General features: G+C 37.2%; 3 protein-coding genes across 5 annotated transcripts; 2 read left to right on the top strand and 1 right to left on the bottom strand.

The window, feature by feature from the left end:
• The first annotated feature begins 4,033 nt into the window (after positions 1-4,033).
• Positions 4,034-5,567, top strand: LOC125223588 (ninja-family protein AFP3-like). The gene is made up of 2 exons (XM_048126794.1): positions 4,034-4,478; positions 4,874-5,567. Exons 1-2 carry the CDS (start codon positions 4,088-4,090, stop codon positions 5,314-5,316), a joined length of 834 nt encoding a protein of 277 aa, XP_047982751.1. The 5' UTR covers positions 4,034-4,087; the 3' UTR covers positions 5,317-5,567.
• A 3,739-nt stretch (positions 5,568-9,306) lies between these two features.
• On the top strand, positions 9,307-12,443 carry LOC125185694 (nuclear transport factor 2-like). Of its 2 annotated transcripts, none has more exons than XM_048082274.1 (9): positions 9,307-9,491; positions 9,621-9,694; positions 9,785-9,922; positions 10,088-10,349; positions 10,428-10,690; positions 10,850-11,012; positions 11,122-11,243; positions 11,357-11,422; positions 11,816-12,443. In XM_048082274.1, the coding sequence occupies exons 2-9, from the start codon at positions 9,641-9,643 to the stop codon at positions 12,155-12,157; spliced, it is 1,410 nt and encodes a 469-aa protein (XP_047938231.1). In that variant the 5' UTR covers positions 9,307-9,491; positions 9,621-9,640; the 3' UTR covers positions 12,158-12,443. The 2 variants fall into 2 exon arrangements, with proteins under 2 accessions (XP_047938231.1, XP_047938230.1); XM_048082273.1 differs by having other exon boundaries at positions 9,308-9,491; positions 10,850-11,018.
• Positions 12,444-12,587: 144 nt separating this feature from the next.
• LOC125185173 (membrane protein of ER body 1-like) lies at positions 12,588-15,787 on the bottom strand. 2 transcript variants are annotated; one of them, XM_048081669.1, is made up of 9 exons: positions 15,606-15,787; positions 15,210-15,290; positions 14,697-15,056; positions 14,490-14,585; positions 14,070-14,153; positions 13,688-13,867; positions 13,348-13,521; positions 13,210-13,271; positions 12,588-13,131 (listed from the first exon to the last, which is right to left on the bottom strand). In XM_048081669.1, the coding sequence occupies exons 1-9, from the start codon at positions 15,730-15,732 to the stop codon at positions 12,721-12,723; spliced, it is 1,575 nt and encodes a 524-aa protein (XP_047937626.1). In that variant the 5' UTR covers positions 15,733-15,787; the 3' UTR covers positions 12,588-12,720. The 2 variants fall into 2 exon arrangements, with proteins under 2 accessions (XP_047937626.1, XP_047937627.1); XM_048081670.1 differs by lacking the exon at positions 14,070-14,153.
• Between the last annotated feature and the right edge of the window lie 966 nt (positions 15,788-16,753).

Genomic DNA, 16,753 nt, shown 5'->3' with positions numbered 1-16,753 from the left:
TCGCAGACGGACTAAAATGAAAAAACGGGACTCCTATTCACAGACAGAGGGAGTACTATATATGGAAGTGACTCAATTATAAGGGAACTTCTCGAAATGAAAAAATGACTCAACTATGAGGGAACAGAGGGAGTGTTTTTTCCATATCTCTCTTACTTTACCAATTGCACATTAAAACTTATGTCACATGGTCCTAAACTCCTATGTCAAGTGGCCACATGTCATAGGGTCTCTTTAAAAAAGCTACTTTGTTCATCATTACAAAAGCACATTTGATCGGACACGAGTTTTAAAAAATGTAGTAGAAAGTGAATTGAAAAAGTGAATTGAAGTTAGATGGAGTACTACTTTTATATATTAGGTTTATAATGAAATTAGAGTGAGACAAAGTTAGTGAAATATGAGGTCCATTACCAAAAGTTATAAAAAAGCAAATAGGTTGTTTATTGATTGACAGATGAAAATGTCAAAATGATAAATTTATTTGTAGACGGAGGGAGTACAATTTTTGCCCACTTGTGTTATGTGTCATTTAGAGAACCCACAATGGATGTCCACCCATTAATATCATCATTTCTTTCTTTCTTTTTTTTCTGCGTTATAATAGAACTCCCATAATGATTGCTCCTTCTTATGCTTTTCACATTAATTTACACTAATCATTCAAAATACTTGTAAATGCATAATTACCTATATTGCAAATAAAATTTCAATAATAGTAATTACTTCACCCGTCTCATAACATATGTCACCCTTCTTTTTTCACCTATTTTGGAAAAATGATATTCCCGTCGTCCCAAGATAAGCGACTCACATTCCTTTTTGGGACATCCCAAGATAAATGAGTCATTTCCTTTTTTGGTATTCTCTCTCTTACTTTTTCTCCCTACTTTATTTACTCTCTTACTTTATTCACTTTCCACTTTACTAACATATCAATAAATTGATAATAAATTGATAAAAATAACAAATATTACATTGCCGTTCGAGAACAAATATATATAGATCTAATAATTTTTTAGTTTTTTTTATGTTAAATCCTTTAAAGCTTTTGCAAATTATACTAGGTACTGTTACATTTCAAATTTAATACTAGGACTATCTTGAGAATTTATCTTTTAAACCAAATGTTCAAAATATATTACTCCCTCTCTTCTGTTCGCTATTAGGAGTCCTATTTTTTAGCAGCGCGGGTTTTAGAAAATGTTAAATAAGGTGGGTGGAAAAAATTAGTGGAATATGGATCTCACTTGTACATATTAGTTTTAAAAAAAATGTGAATATAATAAGTTAGTGGAATGTGAGATCCATTACCAAGTGAACTGTGACTCTTATTCGCAGATGGACTAAAACGAGACTCTTATTCGGGGACAGTGAGTAATTGTTAGGTAACAAAACAAATGAATTTGAGACATTTTATTAGTTTTCCTATATCATAGTATTCCCTTTGTCCCAAGGTGTCTTTTGGGTACGAGATTTAAGAAATTGATGTGTTAAAGATTAAAGTTGAGAATGTAAAATAAGGTAGAGAATAAAGTATAAGAGACATGAAGAGAAAGTAAAGTACTATGTGAGAAGATAAGATTTTTGACAAAAAATTAAATAACTCAACTATCTTAGACTGGGACGGAAAAAAGTACTCCCTCCGTCCGATAGTAGATGTCACACTTTCCTTTTTAGTTTGTCCCATAAAAGATGTCACATTTCCTCTTTTAGAAAAAGTTTCCTCTCACATCAATTATAAAATTATATTTTCTCTCACCACTTAACACACAAAATAACATCTCCTAAAATCTCGTGCCATTTCCAAAGTGTGACATCTACTATGGGACGAAGAGAGTATAATGTATAGTTCTCTTTATACATGCATTGACATATAATGTGAATCTTGTGGATTCAAGAACCATATGTTGCCCGGATTTGTTCTTGCAAAAGATACCCAAACAAGAAATATAACAATGAAAAAGTTGGGAAGAAGAAGAAGAAGAAGAAGAAGAAGAAGAAGAAGAAGAAGAAGAAGAAGAAGAAGAAGAAGAAGAAGAAGAAGAAGAAGATGAGAAGTGTTATGATTTAGATTAAAGCTCAAGAAAGAAAACTCAATGGCTACTTTCACAAACAAAAACCTAATGGCTCCACCAACTAGCAACACAAGAACTAGCAAGCATACCTTAACATTCAACCTAAGCCCGACAATAGATTAGAATACAACCACAAGGGATTTTGATAAATCTTCAAAATAAAGATGGGTGCTCACAAATGGAGTCTTTGTTCTTCAATAATGTTCAAAGCTTAATGGCAAAAACCCTAGACATGGGTATTTATACAAGAGGATAAAAATGCTAAAAAAGAGAGACAAAAAGCGTTCAAAAACGCAACTCACACAAAAAACCCAGGTCGGGCGTTTTCCTCGCCGAAGTCGGGTAAACTCTCTGGAGTCGGGGCGTTTTGCCTATTGGACTACGCGACTTTCGTAAAACGACCATAACCTCCTCATCCGGACTCCGATTAAGGTGTGTAAGGTACTCACGCGAAGTTCTTTTGATAATGAAGACAATGGTTGTCGTAGAAGGGCATTTGGCCACCATCTTGATAGGTATATTGATGTTTGAAACAGATCTCAGCTCTAGTGTGGTTCATTGGATGTCTTCGTTCCTTCTATTGGTTTGGCACTTCCCAAATTCACATCAACATAATATAACCTTATATGAGTTATATCTCGTGTGATTATTGCAGTTAATTGCATCATATGCATAAGTAAATAATGGAAATATAAATATAAATATAAATATAAATATAATTATAAATATAAATATAAATATAAATATACATTATTAAAATAATACTCCTTCTGTGCGTGAAATAATATTCTATTTTGCTATTTTGGGGTGTCTACAATTTAAAGTCTTATTTACCTCATTCTAAGTAAGCGGATTTAATGTTCATCTAATTTATTACATTCGCATTCAATTATAAAATTAACATTCCCCCCGTCTCACTTTAAGTGAAGCATTTTTATTTTAGGCACAAGATTTTATATAGTGTTGTCTTGTAAATTAAGTGAGGAAAACAAAATAAGAGAGGAAAAAAATAGAGAGATTGATGTGTTTCTATTTTTATTAATATTTTATTTAGAATGAGATATTCTTAAAAGGAAAATGATTCACTTAGAAAGGGACGAAGGGAGAACATACAAATTAAGATTAACATTCTACTATATCATTTTATTTAATTTTTTATAAAATCACACCATTTCTTAAATTCAAAGCTAATAAAAATAAGATTATAAAAAATGGACAAAAAGAGTACTGCGGTTCGAGAAAAAGGTTCATTGGCGCCAGCAAGAAAAGCCTATATCATAGCTGTGGAGAAGTGCGTTAAACTAGATTAGCGGGCCCCATGGCACGTATTGGCACTTTAATCCGCCACGTTGCCTTCACAACTGACAACGAATGCGACAGCCCAGATACGCATGGGGCATCTAGATTCTTCCACGTGTCCTTGTCCGCAAGCGACACGAAAAACGAGGTATGTATGACACGTGTCCTGCAGAGCAAAAAATTGTTGAATAATAAGACTACTAATTCGGCTTTAATCATCAGTAATCAACTTTGACAGAAAATCTGGGATTTAGTTATTTTAAAACCAATTTAGAATTGAAACTGATTTTGAGTTTAGATGTTCTGTTTATTGGAGTATTATTTTCAGTTTTAATTTGCATATTATTCACAACTACATATTTATAATGTATTTAATTAAATTGGTTAAAACTTAAAACTTAAAAGGTTCTTGTAAGTTGTAAGTTGTAAATGTGGAATCTTTTGATTTTGTAGGAGCCGCTAATTAATAGGGATTAATTAGAAGCAAAATCCGCACTTAACTCCGAACCTCTTCCGAAGCTAGCAACCTTTTTATCCTCTTGCGTGTCAATAACCGCCCTCTCGACTGCTGTAATCCCTCCACGTGGCAGATTGCACAATTTGTGCTTGTTTGTATAACCATTCAAACCTAGTCAAAACACAAGATTGACAATTGACATACATACCAACGACAATGTCGTAACCCAATTCCAAATTCTAAGATATATGAGATGGGGCGAGAAATGGAAAACGAAATGGAGCTGAGTTTGGAGCTATCCATCGGGGGTTGCTACGCGAAATCAGAGAGCAAGACTAGTTTAGAAAGGGAAAAGGGGAGGCTCTCCGAGGAATTTGATAATGCTCAAAACGACGATCTGCAGAAGAGGAGAGAGATGCAGGCGATGAAGAGGAGGGAAGCTCGGATGAAGAGGGAATTCAAGAAATCCAGAGGCATGATGAAGGATAAAGAGATAGAAGGAGCAGCGCCCGCACCCAAGAGAGAGAGGAGCTCTAACGCCTCCTCCTCCAAGGTTTCTTGGGGACCCATCGGAAACGGCTTTGCATGGGACGGGCAACAGCCGCCGCCAAGTTCGTCGCATCATCGGAGCACGTCCCACATAGGTGAGTACCGATGATAGTTTTATCGTTTTGTGGGTCCCATTTAATGAATTTGTTTCACACTAGTTCTACTTTTTTTTTTATTTATTATTGACAAAACAAATCCCACCGCCAAAATTCTTAAATACTCGATTCTTACTAGATGAAATCCGTATTCCAAGTGATGTAAAGTAGGTTCGGTTTATTCCTCAATTAGCTAAATGACCTTATGTATTCCAACATTATGATATTGAATAGTAGTATAGTTTGTGTGAATAAAACAGATTGTTGGTTGATTACATATGTACTCATTCTTGAACTTTGTATGTACGGCATTGGCATTGGCATTGCCCAGAATTGAGAATAAACGTTTCTAAGCCCTAAAATGCTTGTTATGTATGTCGTTGATGAATTTTCAGGGGGAAGTAGTAGTGATACCGGAAGTCACTCGAGTAGCTTTGGCACACACCAAAATGACAAGCTCGAAATCAACAACTCGTCGTCCGATGCAGAGCCAGCACGCGTGTGTCAAGACCAGAGCACCAAGGCATCCGCCATTCAACAGCCACAATCGGACACAACTTGCTCAACGACAGACATATGCATGATCAAGCCACCTCCGACTGGCCGAGATGGGGCCGCTTCAATTCTACAAATGCCTTGCGTTTCCGCCACAGGCAACGGCCCCAATGGCCGGACCATCACTGGATTCTTGTACAAGTATACGAAATCTGAGGTGAGCATCATGTGCGTGTGCCATGGCAGCTTCTTCTCGCCTGCCCAGTTTGTTGAGCACGCAGGAGGTGTGGACGTCACGCATCCTCTCCGGCATATCACCATCGTTCCCTCGCCCATCCGGTGAATGTCTCTTGCTAGTTAAGTAGAAGGCTAGGACTCATGAGAATTTTCTTTTTCCGACATCACTTGTAGAACCAAAGGGTTCCATTTGATTATCTTGACTTGACCATCGTTTTTCGAACACGAAATGGGACACTAATTAGGATAGAGTATGTTTGACCCCTTGAAGTTATTTGTTGAGTGCTTTTTAGTTGTAGAAGTTAATTGTTCAAAACTTTGCAATCTTAACTTTTTTGTGTACATTTTATTAGTATATGCTCCAAATGTGAATTTAAATGGTAAAAGCAAATAAAGTGTATTTTATAGTAGTACTACATGTGGTAGACATTAAGCTCCAAAATATATTGGAAGCCTATTCGTATTTATTTTTCAAATACAAAATCTACAAACACGAAATCAATATGAATGAATGGGCCTGTATTAGAAAAGTAAATATTGACTAAAGAAATATGCGGTTACTTGGGCTTATTTAAGTGGACGGCGTGTTCTATATCTTGTTGATGCAGTCTATGACGGTGTTCAAGTCCGATTTACTCAATGACCCATTTTCATTTGTTCTTTAATTTTATTTTTGTAATGATTTAACTGTGATTCTTGCCTGTGATCCTTGACCCCATCAAAGTAGGATGCGTGCAACAAATTTACGAGAAACTAAAACTTCAGTATATTTTTAAACAATATAGAAACGTAATACTTCATTCGTCCTTAAAAAATTGGAACTTTTGAAATGGTACGGGTTTTAAAGCAAAATTAGTATAATAAGAGAGAAGTAGAAAGAAAAGTGAATTAGTGAAAAATGGATCCCACCTAATTAGAGTGAAAGAAATTTCCTAAAATATAAAGTTTCTATTTTTAGGGACGGACTAAAAAGGAAAGAGTTTCTATTAATAGGGATGGACCAAAAATGAAAGAGTTTCTATTAATAGGGAACATAGAGAGTTTTTATAAAAAAGATATGGAAATTTCTTTGTGTGGAACTTCTTAAACGCCAACAAAACTTGTTCGGGGGTATTCACTTTTTTTTGAAGGAGTAGGTGTATCGAGGTTTTCTCACCAACTCCATACTCCCTTCGTCTCTCATTAATTGACACCAATTTCCTTTTTTGTCCATAATTAATTGGTAACTTTACTTTTTACTATTTTTAGAAATGAATTATACATTCCACTTACATTTTATATAAACATATAAAAGTAGGACTCACATTTAATAATTTTTTCCACTCACTTTCCATTATATTTTTTAAAATCCGTGTCCAGTTAAATTGCGTCAATTAATAGAGGACGGATGGAGTAGTAGGAGGTAGTATTTACTTTACAAGATAGGAAAAATAATATACTTCCTCCGTCCCCCATTAATTGTCCATTTTGGTTCCGGCATGAGTTTTAAGAAATGTAAAAGAAAGTGAGTTTAAAAAGTTAGTAGAATATGGGTCTCACTTTTATTTATTGATTTTATAATAAAATGTGAGTGAATTAAGTTAGTGTAATATAGAGCTTACTTACCAGTTATTATAAAAGTGAAAGTAAACAATTAGAGCATCCACAATGGTTGCTCGATCGCACGCCCAATCGGCCGAGATCGGGTTTGGGCGTGGTCGGGCATCCATTGCAGGCGTCGGTCACGCCCGAGCGCGACCGAGAGTTCGGTCGCGACCGATCGCCCGCCCGATCGATCGGGCGTGAGATCGGGCGCCCATTGCAGAGGCGCGCCCGAGCCCGATTTTTTCGGTTTTTTTTTTTTTTTTTTATAATTATTTAACCCTAATTTAAACCACTATAAATACTCCATTTTCTTCACTTTTCACCAAACCTTTCACTTTCTCTTCTATATTCTCTCAATATCCACACTTTCAACAATGGATGCGAGTCAATACCCAAGCCCGAATAATGTCGACGACGATATACCGATATTTGGAGGAGGCGGCGGCGCCCGGTGGCCCGGCCACGAAGACTACCGGGTTGAGACGCCCGGATCTGTAGGATCCACTTTCGTCTCCGACTCTGAGTTCGATCCGTTCTTCGGCACCGAGGAGTATCGGGTTGAGGATATGGAGCCTAGTTGTGGGCAACCTCCTGCCCCTGTGCGGCCGCCGCCGAAGAAAGGGAGGAAGAAGATGGCGCGGAAAGAAAAGGCGCCATCGGTCCCAGTCCCACTCCCACACGACGAGCCGAACGAGGAGTACGCAACAGGGCGTACTGACTACGAGTTGGATGAGTACCTGAAGGTGGCTCAGTGTTGGGTCGATGTATCGGAGGATTCGATATCCTCCAACAACCAGACTTCGGCCAGGATGTGGGATCGCATTGAGGAACGCTACAACGAGGTGAAACCGAAGTGGGCGTTCAAGCGGACCAAGGTTCAGCTGCGCAAGTGTTGGGATCGGATCAAGGTCCACATCAACAACTTCTGCTATATCTACAACAGGAACATGGACGGAAGGGCTAGCGGTGAGAGCATGGAGGATGTCCTCAACAAGTCGTTGTCCGAGTACCAACGGCAGTTCGGGCAGTTCAAGCTGTACAATGTTTGGCTGATCTTGAAGGACAAGGGGAAGTTCAACGGAGGGATACCGGTTGGATCCTCGGCTCCGAAGCGGACGAAGAACACCGCCGCTGGCGATTACACGAGCAGCGGCCCATCTCCTGTGGATCTGAACGCTGAGCCGGAAGGGAGTTCCGGCACGCCTACGTCTACTTTTAGACGTCCCATTGGTACCAAGGCTGCCAAAGCCCAGGCCAAAGGGAAGGCGAAGGCGGGCGCGTCTGGATCAGCGGCCCCCCCGCAGGCTGCGCCTCCTCCATCTGCTCAGCTCATGGACAGGGCGATCGAGGAGTTCGGAGGTTATCGCGAGGTGGTTGAGTATAGGTTTATACTTGACGCCCAAAACAGCCTTCGTGAAGAAACCGATCCGGAAGCCCGACAGAGGACTAAGAATATGATCAAGAATTTGGCCCAGAGGTTGAATTTAGATGACTAGTTTGGTTTTTTCTTTTTTTAGTATTTTAGTTTTAATGTATTCTTTTAGGTATGATGTAGTTCCACTTTTCAATTAAGTTTTGTGGTGTTTAAAATAATAGTATTTTGGTATTTTATAGTAATTAAAAACAAAATTAAAAAATAATGATTTAAAATTGAAATGAAAAGTGGATAAGAGATAGGGCATGCACTAGAGCTCCATCATTGCAGAAAGATAGGGTATGCTAACGTGGCAACCTCTAGGGCTCTCACTAGGGCTTCCACTAGGGCATCCATTGTAGATGCTCTTAATGCGTTACGGACGAAAATAACAAAAATGGATAATTAATGAGGGACGAATGGAGTATTATCCGATGGATTCATCTATAAGCTAAGCAAAATGCATTCCTATAAATGTGTGCAATTATTGAGTTCCTAATAGTTGTATTAAAAACGCAAAACACATTTTTAGACCCTTACAATTTTATCATAATTTTCATTCTCATACAATTTTTTTTGTTTTAGTAGATCCTTATACTTTCACCATGAATTTCATTAGATCTTTGTACAACTTTTTCTTAAGTCCCTTTTTCTTTTTTAATCTTGGCTAACGTATAATCCCTATTTATCGAAACTTAAGGAATTTTTTAATTTCTTATTTTTAACGTAGCCTAGTCTATAAAAATATCATCTTTGTTATCCTGGAGAAAATATTAACACTTTTACGGTATTAAAATCGAATCTTTTGGAGAAAAACTATGTGAATTTTCAATCAATGATTTATGTTATTCAATATAAAAATAAAAGGATCTGCTAAAAGGAAAATATGGTACGACGAGTTAATGAAAATTATGATTAAATTATTAAAGAATGCGTTTTGCCTATTAAAAATTATCGTAAATCGTAATTATGTTGCCACACGAGGCATAAACACATTGAGTTAGTCTTTAATTATTGTAAAGTTGATAATAAGAAGTTCAATAATATAAGTAGTGGAAGAAATATTATTATAAATCACGCAAAGATTTCCCTCTTTCTCTCTCATTTTTTAGAATAAATCTGTAGAAACCCTTTCATTCCCTCATTTTCCGTCTCTCTCCACACTGCCCGCGCTCGCGATCCACCGTTGCGCCTTATTTTCGCCGTCCAAACCCTAGATTCCGTCACCGGAGCTGCGGCGCCTTATCAGAGTTTGTAGAGCAGCTATTACGATTTGCTTCCAGGTACGGCCACGATCTGATTCCGCGTATTTGTAAGAATTTTGTTTGATTTGATTGGTACAGAAAAGATCCATTAGGTCTTTAAGCGCGGGGGAGCGTACCTTTTTGTTTATATGTCTTGGGTTGTCATAGGTCGTTTCGTGAGATCGGAGATGTCGGCGGCAGCAGCAGAGGTAGCAGCTCAGCAACCAGTTACTGCGCAAGTTGTAAGTTTTTTTTGTTTTTTTTGGATTTTCGTTATTTATGTCTTTGATTTCATGGTAGTATTATTAATTTTGTTCCTTTTGTGGGGATAGGTTGCGAGCGCATTTGTGATTCAGTATTATCATATTCTGCATCAGACGCCGGAACATGTTTATCGGTTTTATCAGGACATAAGTAAGCTTGGTCGTCCACAGGAGGATGGCACCATGACCATCACCACCACTATGCAAGTAATTCCACTCCTTCTGCCTCTTATTTATTTGTTTTTGAATTGTTGAAATAGTGATCTTTTGAGGCGTAATTTATAAATAATTAGTAAAGGTTGATTCTTGATTGAGTATTTGAAAGTTGGAACTGTTAATAGATTTTAAAAGATCTCTGATGTGATTGCACAGGCCATAAATGAGAAGATTCTTGCCCTCAAACCTCTTGATTTCTTAGCAGAGGTTAAATCAGTAGATTCTCAAGAGTCCTTTAGTGGTGGAGTTCATGTTCTTGTAACTGGCTATCTGATGGGGAAGGACAAGTCATGCCGCAATTTTGCGCAGTCCTTTTTCCTTGCCCCTCAGGACAATGGTTATTTTGTTCTGAATGATATGCTTCGGTATCTGGATAGTGTCCCTGCGAACCCAGCTGTGCTCAATGACACTGTGCCAGGTAACCTATATACCTTACTTTCATACTTATCCTATTCATTGCCTATTGTAAACTTATAAACCTCTCCTGCGCTTTTAGTGCCTGCTGCCCCAGCAACAATTGTGGACAATCATGTCCCTGATTCGGGGGATAGCCAGAGGTTCTCGGAGGATGCCGCACCTCCCGCAGAAGAAGTTGTGGCAGGAGAAGTTTACAATTCACTTGAGAATGGTGATGTGCCGATCCTTGAAGAAGAAGTCCCGGTGGCTGAGGTTGTTGATGAAGTAGAAAATGACGAACAGATGATTGTTCAATCTAGTGCCAAAATTGAGGAATTGCCAAAGAAATCTTATGCATCTATTGTAAGTTGGATACAAGTAATGGAGTTTAGCTATTCATCTTTGTGTCATAGTTCTATTGTTATCATAATGGAGAAGTGGTGATTGAACTCTGTGTGCATGGTTTGTTTAGGTTTATGCAGCTCCTTATTTCTGATGTTTGATAGATTACATGATGTTCAGGTGATGCATCTCAAGGAAAGTGTTGCATCTTCCCCACGCCTGCAAGTGGCTCCTAGGAAACCTCCACCAAAGATTGTAGAGCCAATGCATCCACCTTCTTCCACAGTAACCGATGGACCTATTTCTGGTTCAGAAGCTGTTGATAATGGAAACAACGCTGAGGGTGAAGGCATGATATTCTAGTTTTTACATTTCCTATAAGAAACTGGTTGTCTAGGCTTGAGTCATGCTCTCTTCTATTATTCTAATACACCAGTCCTTTCTTTATCCAGCTGATGGCTACTCAATATACATAAAGGGTCTCCCTATGAATGCTACTGAGAGCTTACTTGAGGAAGTATTCAAGAAATTTGGTACCATCAAGAGCGATGGAATTCAAGTTAGGAGCAACAGAGTATGTTCAAGTCTGACTAATGGTTTTGATTAATTATGAAACATGCTGGGATGATTATTATGGTGTCATTCTTTAGAGATGCAAATTAACAATCCTATCCATTCTTGACACAGCAACAAGCGTTTTGTTTTGGCTTTGTGGAATTTGAGGATGCAAGTTCTGTACAAAAAGCTCTCGAGGTATGTATTTTATGCTATAACGCAACATGAAGCAACCTGTATAAGTTTTTTTTGGATGTGGACTAATCTTTTCACTGCTATCCAATTTGTTTGTTATTGCCGGTCTTTATTTGAGTCGCCTCCGTGCACAACCTTTAGTTTGAGCTTATTTTCCTACTTTTTTTTAGTACTATAATTTTCTGTTTATAATGTGTCCAACTTCTTCACCTGTGGATACATGGCTTGTATGAATGACAAAGCTTCCTCCATGTTTACTGAATAAGCTTATTCATTTCCATTTGGTGTATGACCTTATACATTGAAACAACTCCATAACCATATAGTACTTCTTCATAAGCTTGTGGCTAATCATTGAATGTGATTTATAATTCTTTCATTGACCTGATGTTTCAGGCTTCTCCAGTGACAATTGGTTCACGTCAAGCATTTGTTGAGGAGAAGAGGTCTACTAACACTCGAAATTCCAAGGGGAGATTTCAACCAGGAAGGGGTGCTGGATTCAGAAATGAAGGAGTAAGAGGACGTGGGAACTATGGAGGTGGGAGGGGATACGGGAGGGGTGATTTTAATGGCAGGGGTGAGTTTGGCGGCAGGGGTGGCAGGTCCTCAAACCGTGATGGATATCAGAGGTCTGAAAACATGAGTAGCAATGGAGGCGGTCGCATGAACCGTACAGGTGGCCTCACCAATGGTAACACAAAGAGTATGGCACCTCGGGTTTCTGCTACTGCTTGAGCGATGAAGGTAGTCAGTTTTGTTGCTTCAACTAGGATTTATTTTAGTTTATAGGGAATTTTACATCTCAAAATTATTTTTGTCCAACAGCTAACCCCACTTTGCCGATTTTGTTCACAATTTTCCCATTTTGGGTATAAATTATTTATCAGTAGGATGAGATTAAGTAGGTTCCCTTTTTTATATAAAAAAATAGCCTATTCATTGGAATGAAACTGGTTTTCCCGTTGGATTCATTGCTTATGACAATGGTAATGTTATGCTATTCTTTCAGTGTGTTTCTTTATGGGAATTTTTTGTACTGCACTACGCTATCTAGCATATAATTTTGTTGTTACTCCCACCAATTTTTCTTCAATTGACAATTCCTTCACCACTCGAATACAAGTTTAAGTAGAATGAGAAGCAAAGCTTGGAAGTATTAATTTGATGAAAAGATATCATAATTCATTATATCAAAATGTGAATGAAATGGAAACGCATGGATTACATATTTATTCATGAAACTAGTGCATAAACAAAAATAACAACAAACAAAATAGAAGATCAGCTCGTTGGTTTACCTAGTAGGCCTCACCATGGTAACAGCTAACGCGCTCAACTGACGTAAACAATCCAAGCTTGAGCACGTACATTTCAATGCTATACCCGACCGTGTATGCGATTCCCGAGGTAAAAAATGAAATGATAAGATAGTTGCAGGCCATCTCAATGTAGGAATGGGGAAAATGTTTGTCTTCGCTAGTATAAACTTTGGCAATCGCCAGGATGAAAATGCAAGAAAAAGCCGCAGCAGCCGCAGCAAGAATCTTGGCGTACTTGTCGACAAAGGTGAAGGCGAAAGTAGAGGGGGCTACCAGCCCAAAAACGAGGTATGATAGTATCACTAATGTGGAGTGAAATACAAACTTCTTCTTACTACCACCAAGTTGCTCCTTGTAATGTTTATTTCTACCCCTCTTTAGTTCAACAAGCTGTTAATACCAAAAAACAAATAAAAAAAAATCAGAGTCGGATCATAACATGTGGCGTGCACGAATGATATTCCTTACCATATTTCCAATAGCAATGAGGCCACTGAATAGGAGTGCCAATCCAATAGCAAAGACATTCACTGTCATGTCATCAAGAGATAATTAATTTACTAATATGATGTACTGTAATATATTTGAATGAATGTAAAAACATACATGTAGAGGCATCTGTGGCGGCCCCAGAGGCGACGACGCTCAAGCTGGTGATGGACTCGATTAGACCTCCGTACACAATGCATTTTAAGATCTCCACTAGTTTTAGACTACCACGAAGTCTTGTAAGTAACTCTAGAATCTTCGGTTTCGTGTCCTCCTCCTCCTCCTCCTCATCTGAACACTTTAAATTAGTAAACACACAACAATTTCTTCCATAACCAATCATTTTTCACCACTTTCATAACATCTCCCTAAAATGGCAAAATTATCATATTCCATATATAATACATCTTCCTATATATGGTTCCAATATAAGATACTGTGTTGATTGGATTATCACCTGTATCAGCTTCACTATCACTTGATTCTGATTCACTTCTCCTAGTCTTCTGCTGCTTCTCATTTTTCTTCTCATTTCGTAATTCTTTGTTTTCATTTTTGTCTGGTTTGTCGGTTGATGGATGTTTATCTTTTTCCCCTTCTACCTTGTGTTTTCCATCATTTTCATCATTTTCAATATCTGTTAAAGAGAGCACAAATATACTACTGCTCAATAAATTCATCATTGGTAGTTTATAATTTCAAAAATAGAGTAAATAAACAACATGTCGTCCTAGCATTTTTCAGTTAGTCACCAACATTATTGTTTTACCTCTTTCATAAATTTGGTTATAGATATGCATATATAGTTCACAAACACTAAGTAATTTTTATTTTATTACCTCCTTTAGGCTCATGTTCATTTTCGTCTGGTTGGTCGATTGATGGAAGTTGACTTTTTCCACCTCCTTCGTTTTCGATTTTTCCTAAAGAGAAGGGAGAGCGCATAAATATATTAATGCATAATAAAATGCATCATTTATCTTCAATAAAGGAAATGTCATCATCTTAGTTTTTAGAAAAATTATTAGTTTAAATCTTAAACTATTTTACTAGTTTATGTCAAAAATGTCATGAATTTTTAAATAGTTTCAATGAAATTCTCAAGCTATTAACATTATGTATGAAAACTATTCTCGCTGTTATAACTACGATAGTGAGCGTAATTTTAATTCATCCTAGTTTTTAATTACTATGACGATTGTTTTGACAACTTCATATATGGATGCATATATAGATCACAAAAAAGTTTGATTTAATACCTCTCTTAGGATCATTTCCATTTTTGTTTGGTAGGTTTGGAAGTAGATCTTTTCCACCTTCCTTGCGTGTTTCTTTGTTTGCACTCTTTCCAGAATCTATTGAAAAGAAAGAGCACACAAATTTATGATTATATAGCCAACTGGAAAATGAAAATTAATAGACTTGATTAACAAAAATTAAGGCAATGCAGTTAATGATGTGATCACCTGCAGGTTGATGAACTTGCTTGCCTGGAGTGAGATCCAGTTTCCCCCAAATCCAAACGAAGAAAAACTCAAACCATACCACAAACCAATATTTTTTTGTCTGAATCTGATTCGGGTTCGGATTCGGATCAGGAATCTTCCGACGAAGAATAAGTTTGGTAGCCAGATGGTTGCAGTTGTGGCAGTGTGGAGCATATCTCTTGAACTTGTCCAAATCCAACACCAATTCAACCTCTTTTTCCCCATTGTCCACATATGTCACTTCAAACTCTATCGTCTCATTCCTCTCTCTCTCTCCATCTTCACTACTCCCCTTTTTCGTCTCACTACCCTCCTCCTCTTGCTCTCCAACCTTACTTTCTGCAACAAATTAATTAATTAAACGTGGTACATTATAAAATAAAAACTTGAATTTTTAAGGGCATTCTTGATTATAGTTATAGTCTAGAGATATGGGATTAGACCCAAGACCTCTCTCTGAGGAGAGTGTTATTATTATGTCTATCTTCTCACCTTGAGTGTACCGGAAGCCCCCTCCGATTTTCAACCCCGCAGCTTTCATCGTCATCTCCGTCTCTTGCATTTCCGTCTCAGCTTTTGAAACAAATTAAATTCAACGTTTTTGCATAATATACTAAAACATGAACATTTTAATCATAGTTATACATATGTGTGTATAAAAAAAGGAGATTAACAGTTTCTATTTCCATCTTATTCCATGATAAATATGAGCTTGGTCACTTTAATTAGTTAGTGAAACAATATGCAAGGAACATTACAAATAGCACAAGGATTCTCCTATTTCAAATACACTAAATATGCAAGAGCAATTGATTTTATTTGAGCAAAACGATGTTTTTGTTTATCTGGTGATAGATATTATAAACATTACTTATATACTTATGTTACCTTTGTTAATTTGATCCACTGGCGCCATATCGTTAGCATCGTCCTCAACCTGATCCGTGACGTCTGAGGGCGGCGGCGGCAACTCCTCCTCCTCCTCCTTCTCATTCACTTTCTCCATATCTGCCATTCTATGCCGTCAAATTAAGAACAGCGACTTCTGTTGTCACACAAAATTAACTTTTTATCGATTTCAATTTTTGTTTGATGCAAAATGATAATGTCGCCTACTCCTATATATAGCGACTAAAACATGTTACTATGTTAAATGTCTTGTAGAATTAAAAATTCTACGTATATGCTGAACGAGTAAAAATTATGTCTAACAATAAAACTTATGGTTAGACTTGCATTAATTAATCTTCACATGTTTGCTTAGCATAGATCTGTAATTTTAAATTTAAAAATAATGAATTGTATAAGATAATAGTACTACAGGAATTTTGATCGGCTTGACGATGGGAATTACAAAACCACTTCTGTGTAACAACTTGTAGACTGTACACTAGTGACAAACTAAGGTTAATTTAGGAAAATTTTGTGCGACGAGGTCGGCCTAATCATGAATTTTTTCTATTTGTTTAAACCTGTCCAATTTTTTCAAATCAAAATTATCTTTTAACAAATTATGATCAAATTAATACGAAGTGAAATTATAAAATTTAAGATAAAAAAATTTTGTGAGTTCTAATTCAACACGAGCTCCAAGAAAAAAGTTTTTAAATAAATTACTTTGTTAAAAATGACTGCCGTTATGATTAGAGTAATTATTCCAATAAAAGTCTGTGTTGTGTTCTTAATAAAAGCTGGCACCTTCAAGCAATCTTTTAAAAATCGGACCGGCAAGCGAACCGGTGAAGCTATTGGTTCACGGTTCAACTGGTCGGATCGATTCAACCACTATCATAGAATGAATGAAAATTTATTAATTGATTATAAGAATAATTAAACTTATTGTTATACCATAACAATTAAAGTGGTGGAGTGGTAATGGAGTTGGACTTATATACATGAGGTTTATGCTTCGAATCCCATTGGACACAAATTTTTGAAAAAAAAGCTGAAAATGTCAAAAACCGGTTCCCGGTTTCCGGTCGAACCGGCCGGTTCATCCGGTTCAAAACGGCTCAACCTCTCAGCGGCCCAACATG

The sequence above is a fragment of the Salvia hispanica genome, chromosome 4 (assembly GCF_023119035.1).
Source record: "Salvia hispanica cultivar TCC Black 2014 chromosome 4, UniMelb_Shisp_WGS_1.0, whole genome shotgun sequence".
In the NCBI taxonomy this organism is placed as follows: Eukaryota; Viridiplantae; Streptophyta; class Magnoliopsida; order Lamiales; family Lamiaceae; genus Salvia; species Salvia hispanica.
Note: the sequence above shows the minus strand (reverse complement) of the source record. Positions and strands in the feature narration are given on the sequence as shown.